The sequence below is a fragment of the Otolemur garnettii genome, unplaced genomic scaffold (genome assembly GCF_000181295.1).
Source record: "Otolemur garnettii isolate 467f Iridium unplaced genomic scaffold, OtoGar3 scaffold00013, whole genome shotgun sequence".
In the NCBI taxonomy this organism is placed as follows: domain Eukaryota; kingdom Metazoa; phylum Chordata; class Mammalia; order Primates; family Galagidae; genus Otolemur; species Otolemur garnettii.
In genome coordinates, this window is record NW_003852408.1 from 28,302,008 (window position 1) to 28,312,663 (window position 10,656).

A 10,656-nucleotide genomic window follows, 5' to 3' on the forward strand; every position below is an offset into this window, starting at 1 on the left:
GAGACTCTGTCTAAAAAAAAAAAAAGAAAAAAAGAAAAGAAAAGAAAAGAAAAGAAATACAGTTGGTTTAAGTTTTAAAATACCTTAGTGTATAATTATATTTTAAAATAAATCATCTTACACGGGGAAATAAAACTATTGGAAACTACAATCAAACTGTAAATTTGTAAAATCAAATTTAATCCATGTATTAATATCTTAAATTAATAAAATATTAAAAATCTGAAAATATGTTAGAAGAAATAAGTATCTTTAACCATACTTTCTATTGCAAACAATCCACACATACTTAGGAATCATCAGAAACTATTATCCTATAAAAGGTGGTGATAGGCCAAGCATGGCCTATAGTCCCAACTACTAGGGAGGCTGAGGTTAGGAGGATCACTTGAGCACAGGAGTTCAAGACCAGCCTGAGCAACAGAGAGACTCCATCTCTACTAAAACTAGAAAAAATTAGTGGATGTAGCAGCACATACCTATAGTCCCAGTAACTCAGGGGGCTTAAGTAGGAGGACTGCTTGATCCCAGGAGTTTGAGGTTACTGTGAGCTATGATGATACCACTACACTCTGTGTCAGGGCAACAGAGCTAGACTTTGTCTCAGAACAAGAGGGAGGTGAAGAGGTAGCAAACCTTTTCCATAAAGAGACAAGCAGTAACTATTTCAGGCTTTGTGAGCCAGATGGTCTCGTCAACTACTCAATAACAAAGTCCCTCAGTATCCATGGAAGATTGGTTTCAAAAAACCTCTGCAGATACCAAAATTCACAATGCTCAAGTCCCTCATATCCTAATAAAATAATGTATTATTTGCATATAACTTGTGCACATCATCCCATATACTTTAAGCCATCTCCACATTATTTATATTACCTAATACAATGTAAATAACAAGTAGACAGCTGTTATACTATATTGATTTTTTATCAGAATTATCATTTATTGTTGCGATTTTTGCCTCTAATTTTTTTTCCCCCAGTTTCTGGCTGGGGCCGGGTTTGAACTCACCACCTCCAGTATATGGGGCCGGTGCGCTATTCCTTTGGGCCATACATGCCACCCTCTCTAAGCATTTCTGATTCATGGTTGGTTTAATCTGTGAATGTGGAACTCATGAATATAGAAAGCCAAATATATATTTCTGTGGCACAAAAAGGAACCACAAGCAATACATTAAAAATAAGAATGGACTTGGCACCTATAGCACAGTGGTTACAACATTGGCTACATACACCAGGGCTGGCAGGTTCAAACCTGGCCCAGTCCTGCTAAACAACAATGGCAACAACAACAAAAATATCTGGGTGTTGTGGTGGGTGGCTGTAGTCCCAGCTACTTGAGAGGTTAAGGCAAGAAAATCGCTTAAGCCCAAGAGTTTGAGATTGCTGTGAGGTGTGAAACCACTGCACTCTAACAAGGCCAACATAGTAAGATTTTGTCTCAAAAAAAAAAAAAAAAAAAAAAAAAAAAAAAAAACAAAAAAAAAGGTAAGAAGAATGGCTATATTCCAATATAACTTTCTTTACAAAACTAGGTGGTAGGGGCAGCGCCTGTGGCTCAGTGAGTAGGGCACCGGCCCCACATACCCAGGGTGTTGGGTTCAAACCCGGCCCTGGTCAAACTGCAACAAAAAAATAGCTGGGTGTTATGTTGGGCGTCTGTAGTCCCAGATACTTGGGAGGCTTAGGCAAGAGAATCGCCGAAGTCCAGGAGTTGGAGGTTGCTGTGAGCTGTGACACCACAGCACTCTACCGAGGGTGATAAAGTGAAACTCTGTCTCATTAAAAAACAAAAAACAAAAAAACTAAGTGGTAGGCCATTCTTGGCTTCCAGTTTACCCTTTATTGATGCTACACTATGCCATAAAATAATCTGAAAGTCACAGAAGTAAGCCTTGTAGTTTCCCCTCTACCTCCCAGGCCTTACCTCCTTACAGATAAGATAGAAAATTTAATCTAGATTCTCTAGAGAATCTAGCCAATATATATTTGGCTTTCTATATTCATGAGTTCCATATTCACAGATTAAACCAACCATGAATCAGAAATGTTTAGAGAGGGTGGCACCTATGGCCCAAAGGAATAGCGCACTGGCCTCATATACTGGAGGTGGTGAGTTCAAACCCAGCCCCAGCCAGAAACTTTACGTAAGAGATTTAAAAGGTTCAATTACAAGAACTTGCTTTCTAGCTCGGCACCTGAGGCTCAAGCAGCTAAGGCACCAGCCACATACACCTGAGTTAGCAGGTTCGAATCCAGCCCGGGCTTGCCAAACAACGATGACGGCTGCAACTAAGAAAAAGCTGGGCGTTTGTGGCGGGCACCTGTGGTCCCAGGTACTTGTGAAGCAGAGGCAGGAGAATCGCTTGAGCCCAGGAGATGGAAGTTGCTGTGAGCTGTGATGCCCTGGCATTCTATCCAGGGCCACAGCTTGAGGCTGTCTCAAAAAACAAAACAAAACAAAACAAAAAACAAAAGAACTTGCTTTCTTCTTGCTGCGAGACCTCAACCAATTTCCATTCAGATAAACAAAAGTTCTCCCTGAGTGAGCCATCAAATGCAGTTCATAGAACTCTATTAAGGAATCAAATGTAAAGGTTTTTCCTTACCAAAAGGCTTTATGAAACAGGCATTATCATCCCCAATCTTTAGATGAGGAAACTGAGACTTTAAAGGATAAGTGCAGGGTCTATTCCACAGTTAATATTTATGTCTCTACAGTTTTCTACCTCCCATATATTGAAGTGATGAAAGACAGAAATACAGTAAATCAAAATAGATAATCAGCTATATCACCTAGAAGTCACAGATCAAGTCACTAAAGGAAAATTTTCAGTTTTCTTATAAAAGTTGTAATTCAGTATTTAAACTGCTGTTTCAAATATGTTTTTGGACATTTTTAGCCTGAAAAATTACCAACAAAATAAATCAACAGGAAACCACAAATTCCTTTTCTGGATTTTGTGTTATCTGTGCTCCTACCTGACACTGGTTAATAGCTGCATGGTTGCCATGGAATGGAGACTGCCTTTCTTTATCACGATGATGCCGACTACTATGTTTACTTCTCTGCAATTGCTGGCGTAATTTTGCAATCTGAAAAGGGAAAAATTAACAAGTATACCAGAGTGTTTTCCACACTAAATAAAAACATATCCTTAGCTTAATTAGAACCAGTAAAACTCTTAAATAAATCTTTCAAGTTCTTAAACCATACTACAAAATGTGGTTTAATGTACAGAATTTTTACACACACACACACACACACACACGTGTGTATATATATATATATACGTGTGTGTGTATCTTTCTTTTAAAGAGAAACAAAATTATGTTTCAACATTATTCTCCGCCTTCTAGCTTCCTAAGCACTATACAAATTTTTCAGTACTTAGAATAAATTATGTTACAGCTTTCACAAAGAATTCAAATAACAAAATTTTTCTCATTGTCCTTGCAGTAAATCCACTTTTGTTTAATTTCTTTCTTTAACCTAACCTTTAACAGTTCCAAAAATTTATTTATTATTTTCACTTTGTCATCTTCGGTAGAGTACTATGGCATCATAGCTCACAGCAATCTCAAACTCTTAGGCTCAAGTAATCCTCTTGCTTCACCCTCCCAAGTAGCTGGACTACAGGTGCCTGCCACAGTACCCAGCTATTTTATAAAGCCTCTTGCTCAGGGTGGTCTTGAATGCGTGAGCTCAGGCAATCCACCCACCTTGGCCTCCCAGAGTGCTAGGACTACAGGTGCAAGCCACTGCGCCTAGCTCAAAAATTATTTCATATTTAAAAATTAAGTCTAGGCTGGGCATAGTGGCTTACGTCTGTAATCCTAGCACTCTGGGAGGCCAAGGAAAGAGGATCACTTGAGGTAAGGAGCTCGAGAACAGCCTAAATAAGAGGATACTCTCTACTAAAAACAGAAAAATTAGCTGGGCATATGTAGTCTCAACCAATCAGGAGGCTGAGGCAAAAAGGATCACTTGAACCCAGGAGTTTGAGGTTGCTCTTAGGCTGATGCCACAACACTCTAGCCTGAGGCAACAGAGTGAGAGTCTATCTCAAAAAAAAAATAATAATAATAAATAAAAATCAATTCTAGCCATGAAATACATTCACAAATATTTAAATAACAAATGCAATCTCAATGTATACACTATATTATTCCTTCACTGAATTTTCCTTTCATTTCTATGTTATATGTAAGACACAAATGTTATTAAGTAGAGGCATGGAACATTGTAATCATACTACAGAGCCATAATCAACTTGGTCATACTGGGCTACTGATTTTCAGAAACACTACCATATACAAATAATAAATGTAAATTTGTTACATCACTACAACTTTATAAATCTGAGGTTTATATTACATTGACAGGTATGGTTATCTCCTAAAAAAACAAAAGACAAAACACACTAATCAGGTAAGTTTAACGTGTACATTTCCTTATTCAAATCTTTTATCAAAACAACACAGTAACTGTTTTTCGGTTATTTCTCAAGTTAAAAAGAAAAAAAATCAGCATAAAATGACAAATCCTTGCTGAGCACAACTTTAAGGAAATAGTTAACAAAAGGATCAAATTTCCACACCCACACCTTCGAAACCATTTTCCTGACCTCCTTAAGTTGATCTGTACTGCCCCAGGATGCGGAGCGCTTGTGAGACCCTTTCTTCTTTTCAGCATATTCTTCAGCCCATGCACTCTCTGTCTATAGGAGAGAGGTATTTTAACAGAAATCATTTAAAAATAATGTATACAATCAATGTAACCTGACTGTGTACCCTAAATGAATCCCCAACAATAAAAAAATTAAAATAATGTATACCATATTTTTTCTATTATTACATATTCCCACTAAAGAAGTTAGATATTAGAAAATATTTTAAATAACACAAATTATTCTTAATTCTCCTCATATCAATTATTAATTACATGCAGTATCTCAGCCTACTTCATTTCTATTATTATAAAAAATTAATGATTACTTTTACATAATTGTAATTATACTATACATAAAGCATTTACTGAACAAAGTTAACTATAGAGATGTATGCTAATAATAGCTAACATTCCTGCGCTAAAAGTAAATTAATGTTGCATGCCACAGTTCAAGTGGCATGTGCTTTCATATGCTAAAGTAAAAGTTCAAAGTGCTGTGCTTTCATATGCTTTACCCAACATGACACATAAAAGTTGCTGAAGGTCTCACAGCTAGGAAGGGGCAAAGCCAAGAAATAAACCTAGAGCTCATTAAAAATTTAAATTCTATACTATGTCTTGTCTTACTTTAAGAATTACAGAGAATAGCCTCCCTACCCTCCCACCCCCCATCAAACACTAAATCTTTAGTGGTTATACAAAACCCAGAATTTGAAAACCATGTACTGGAAAAGAAAATACAAATGAATTCTTATCTAATCAAACTATGCGCAATCTCATCCATAACAAGAGAAATGCAAATTAACACTTCACTTACAGCAAGCAATTCATTAACACAAATTGTCCAACATAGCTGGAGTGTACATTAGTACACTAATAAATGCACATACTGCTGGACACAGCAAACCTTTTTTGGTAATTTAGGCTGTAGATGTGAAAAATGGACATTTTTATGTATAAAATGACACATTCATATTATTCTTTATAGCATTATTCTTACAAGTAAAAGACTGACACAACATAAACAAATTAGATTATTTAGGCTTGGCTAAGTAAATTATGGTGTATATTTATGACAGAATACTGAGCAACTATAAAAATATCAGTAAGGAAATTCACAACATACAGCTATAAAATAATCTCCATGATATACTATTAAGTCCAAAACCTCAACACTCAGTACAGTGTGTATAACAACTGCTTTTATAAGGACTACTAAAAAATATATAGAATGGAACCTCCATAATTGACCACCTCTTTAAGTTGACCTAATTTTCATAGACTGGACATGTACCACATGTACTCAATGGAAAATGACCTCTACATATTAAGTCTCTTGGCTACTTGAACTGTGGCATGCAACATTAATTTACTCTCTATAACTTGACCAGTTAAGCCCACTCAACACAAAGGGGTAGAAAGTGTGGGCTTTGCCCCTAACTGTATTACTTTTTCTTTAGTCTAAATTCTTTTTTCATGTTTTATTATTATTACATGTTGAATTACGTCTAATGTCCTATTGTTTATCACATGTTGCAGAAGATTTTTTTCAACAAAAAGGACTGGTCTGACGGTGGCACCCGTAGCTCAGTGAGTAGGACACTGGCCACGTATTCCAAGGCTGGCGGGTTTGAGCCTGTCCTGGGCCTGCTAAACAACAGTGACAATTGCAACCAATAAAATAGCCAGGCACTGTGGCAGGTGCCTGTATTCCCAGCTACTTGGGAGGCTGAGGCAAGAGAATCACTTAAGCCCAAGAGTTTGAGGTTGCTGTGAGCTGTTATGCCCTGGCACTCTACCAAGGGCAACACAATGAAACTCTGCCACACACAGACACACACAAAAAGACTGTCCGGAACTGTAGGTACACCCTATAAATACTGAAAAATTTTACTGTTAATTGAGACATGATGGCCCAAAAGAAAAAACTCAAATACCTGACACTGAAGGAAAAGGTTAATGTTTTGTATCTTCTAGAAAGCAGCAGCCAAAGAAAGATGGCAGAACACCTTGGTGTTAAGCAAGACTATAGTTAGCAACATCCAAAAACACAAACATGAGTACCTGGAGAGATATGGGAAGGAAAGTGGAGACCTACAATGGAAAAGGAGGAAAATTTCCCTCAATGAAGTGAAAGAAGCCACGTTAAACTGGTTCAAACAAATTAGGGTAGTTAATGCCCAATCTCCAGGCCAATGATCCAAGAAGTTGCTAAAATATTCACACAGGAATTTAGAGTGGCAGATTTCCAAGCATGACGTGGTTGGCTTGAGAAATGTAAACTGTGAAATAAGATCTCCCAGAAAGTCATGTGGTGAATCCAGTGAAGTTCCAATAGCAGTTGTGGGAGGGTTCATAAAAAAGTTCCCAGACTTTGCCAGAAGTTTCAAAGATGGTAACATCTTGACAACTACAACCAAAAAATAACCAGGCGCTATGGAGGGCGCCTGTAGTCCCGGCTCCTTGGGAGGCTGAGGCAAGAGAATCACTTAAGCCCAAGAGCCCAAGAGTTTGAGGTTGCTGTGAGCTGTGATGCCACAGCACTCTACTTAGGGCAATACAGTGAGACTCTGTCTCAAAAAAAAAAAGGATGATGACATCTTTAATGCTAATGGAGTGTGAACTCAAAAATTTCTCAAGGCAATTCCTGACAGGAGCCTCGTCATAAAGGGTAACAAAGGTAAAGAGTGAAAAACTTTCCAAAGAATGTTTCACAGTTCTTCTCAACTGTAGAGAAACTAAAGCCTCAATGACTGGCAAATTAGCAAAGCCACATGCATTCAAGAACTTGAAGTCTGAAGACCTCCCATCACTTGGAGATCAAAGAAATGCGCATGGATGACTGGTAACCTATTTGAGTGGGTGAGGAATATGACCAAGAAATGAAGAAGAAACCTAGTCTACTGACAGAAAGTCAACTATCCTGGCCACCCACAAGTGAATCATTTCACAAATGGGACACTGATATTTCTGCCTCAAAACACAGATACAACCTCAAAAATCCAACCTCTTGATGGAGGCATTGTCAAAATATTTGAAATACACTAATGAGCCCAGCTCCTGTGGTGGGTCATTATAAATCACAAACCTGTGGTTCACCTGCTGTGGATGCTGTCCTCTGGATCATTCTGTTTGGAATAAAGTTCAGCCAGAAACAATACAGAAGTGTTTTAAACAAGTTGGATTTCTTAAATCCAACCCAAAAGCAAGATGTTTTGGTCCTATCAGACAGTCCATCTCCCATGGCAGAATTTGAGGGAGTACGTTTTGAAGGTTTTGTTGTAATGGATGTTGAGGTGGCAATCTATAATGAATATAACCCAGAAGCAATTTTCCAAGCAATATTGACCGAAGTACAGAGCACCATGAAAGTGCATGAAGCAAATGATGAAGTTGAAAAGGCAAGGGAGGATGACAGAGAAATTGCAGTCTCCAAAAGAGGTTTTCAGGCATCCAATAATGCAGCTCATCATGTCTGTGGAAAAATGTCCAGGTATGCTAAGTGGTGTAGCTAGCACTGGAAGTGCTTTCTCCACTTGTTTGTAATAAGAAACAGACCAAGATTGACTTTTTTTTTCAGAAAGAATGATTAAACAATGAGAAAATAGTAAATGTATTATGTATGATACTGTATGTATGATTTTACTGTACTTTGATTATTTATGATTTTTATATGATATTATTTACTAAAAACTACACAAATAAAGTACATGGGGCCAGGTGCAAAGGCTCATGCCTATAATCCTAGCACTGGGGGAGGCCAAGGCAGGTGGATTGCTTGAGCTCAGGAGTTTAAGACTAGCCTGAGCAAGACAGAGACCCCATCTCTAAAAATAGACAGGCACTGTGGCAGGTGCCTATAGTCCCAGCTATTTGGGAGACAAGAGGATCACTTGAGGCCAGGAGTTTGAAGTTGCTGTGAACTATGACACCACAATACTCTACCAAGGGTGACAAAATGAGACTCTGTCTCATGTATGTATCAGCACAATAGGCATAGTTCCTTATGTTAACCAGCTCTGTACATTCACCAGCTATTTACCATCACTTGGGCGATCTATTATATATGTATATGAATTACCTCTGGGAGAATATATATGGTAACAAAGGAAATCAATACCAGTGGCTGCCTCCTGGTATTCTGTACCTCTTGAATTTTGTAGTATATGGATGAATGACTATACAGCCTATTCAAAGAAAATTAAAAAGTAGCAAAAAAAAAAAATGTGTACAGTTTAAGTTTCCTTTCCACCTTTCTTTCTTTCTTGGAGATAGGGGTAGAATGCAGTGGCATTATCATAGAGCAGTACAACCTCAAACTACTGGTCCTCCCACCTTCATCTCCTAAGGCTGGCTAATTTTTCTATTTTTTTCCCAGCCTCATCTACTGGCCTCAACCAATCTTCTAGGCTCAACTTCCAAACTGCTAGGATTACAGTCATGAACCACTGCTCCCAGTCTTTGCACTCTTAACCTACCAATAACTAATTATAAAATGCTCTAGTTTCAAATGGGGAAGAAAAGGAAAAGTATTCCAAAGTCAAGCAACTGTGATCCTTATCAGTCATTGCTCAGATCTGGATCTACTCTTTATAGCTAAGATAGATGCCATTCCACAAGGATCCTTAAATACTGAACCAGAAGGAAGGGTTGCAATTCAGCCAATTCCTCAGCAATCTATGCCTTCTTTCATCCTAAACTCCACTTTCACTTTTTTTTTATTTTTTTTGGAGACAGAGCCTCAAGCTGTTGCCCTGGGTAGAGTGCCCTGGCACCAAGCAACTCTCCTGCCTCTGCCTCCCAAGTAGCTGGGACTACAGATGCCTGCCACAACACCTAGCTATTTTTTTGGTTGCAGTCGTCATTTTGTTTGGAGGGCCAGGGCTGGATTCGAACCCGCCAGCTCAGGTATATGTGGCTGGCGCCTTAGCTGGTTGACCCACAGGTGCCGAGCCTCCACTTTCACTTTTGTACTATCCAGTGATGCAATAAGTCCTAGAGGTGATCCCTATTGTGCTTGTTATTTCTCCTACTAGGGTATACAGGCTTTATATGTTAATTTTTAAGACAACTGTCACAAAGACCAACCTGTAACTAGAGCCACAGAGCATAACGTATCAAAATCAAAAGTAATGATCTTAACACTAAAAAATTTTACTTTATAACCAATTCTTGCTGATAAGGAGCACAGTAAGGTTAGACTACATTATGTTGGTGTTAAACCCATAATTATTAAGTCACAGGAGATTACATATGTTAGTGTTAAACCCATATTTAAGACCTAGATAATCATATAATATCTTTGTCAATTTAAACAATATATTTGTTGTATACGAATTTTAATTTCCTCATTTATAAAAGAGGAATATTATCTACCTACTAAAATTGTAAGATGAATTAAAGGAGTTAATATATGTAAAGGTTTAATTTTTAAGCACAATGCCAAAAAAAAAATTACTCAATACATATTAATAATTATTTTCATCCTATTATGCCAAGTAGTCATAACTTATTTTGCTATCTCTGTGGTCACAGACATATACGAGAAAATGCAAAAAAGTTTCTGATTAAAAAAAAAAATGACTGAGGGCCACACGTGATGATTCACGCCTGTAATCCTAGCTCTTGGGAGGCCAGGGCAGGTGGATTGCCTGAACTCACAGGTTCAAGACCAGCCTGAGCCAAAGCCAGAGCATGATCTCATCTCTAAAAATACCTGGGTGTTGTGGCAAGTACTTATAGTTCCAGCTACTCCAAGTACTCCCAGCTACTCGGGAGGCTGAAGCAAGAGAATCACTTGAGTCCAAGAGTTTGAGGTTGCTGTAAGCTATGACACCATAGTACTCTACTGAGGGCAACAATGTTAAGATTCTGTCTTAACATAAATAAATAAATAAATAAATATGGCTGAGTCATAATTTTAAGTAAAAAGGGAGACAGAATAGAAATAGAGTTAGATTTGTTCTTTTTTTTTTTTTTTTG

At 37.8% G+C, this 10,656-nt stretch overlaps 1 protein-coding gene across 1 annotated transcript in view; it reads right to left on the reverse strand.

Moving 5' to 3' along the window:
* The window catches only part of FAM117B (family with sequence similarity 117 member B), a 139,305-nt gene that overhangs the window by 36,862 nt on the left and 91,787 nt on the right, over nt 1–10,656 (reverse strand). The window contains 2 exon segments of the mRNA XM_023510382.1: nt 2,985–3,098; nt 4,631–4,723. Of these exon segments, the coding sequence (XP_023366150.1) occupies nt 2,985–3,098; nt 4,631–4,723 (207 nt within the window).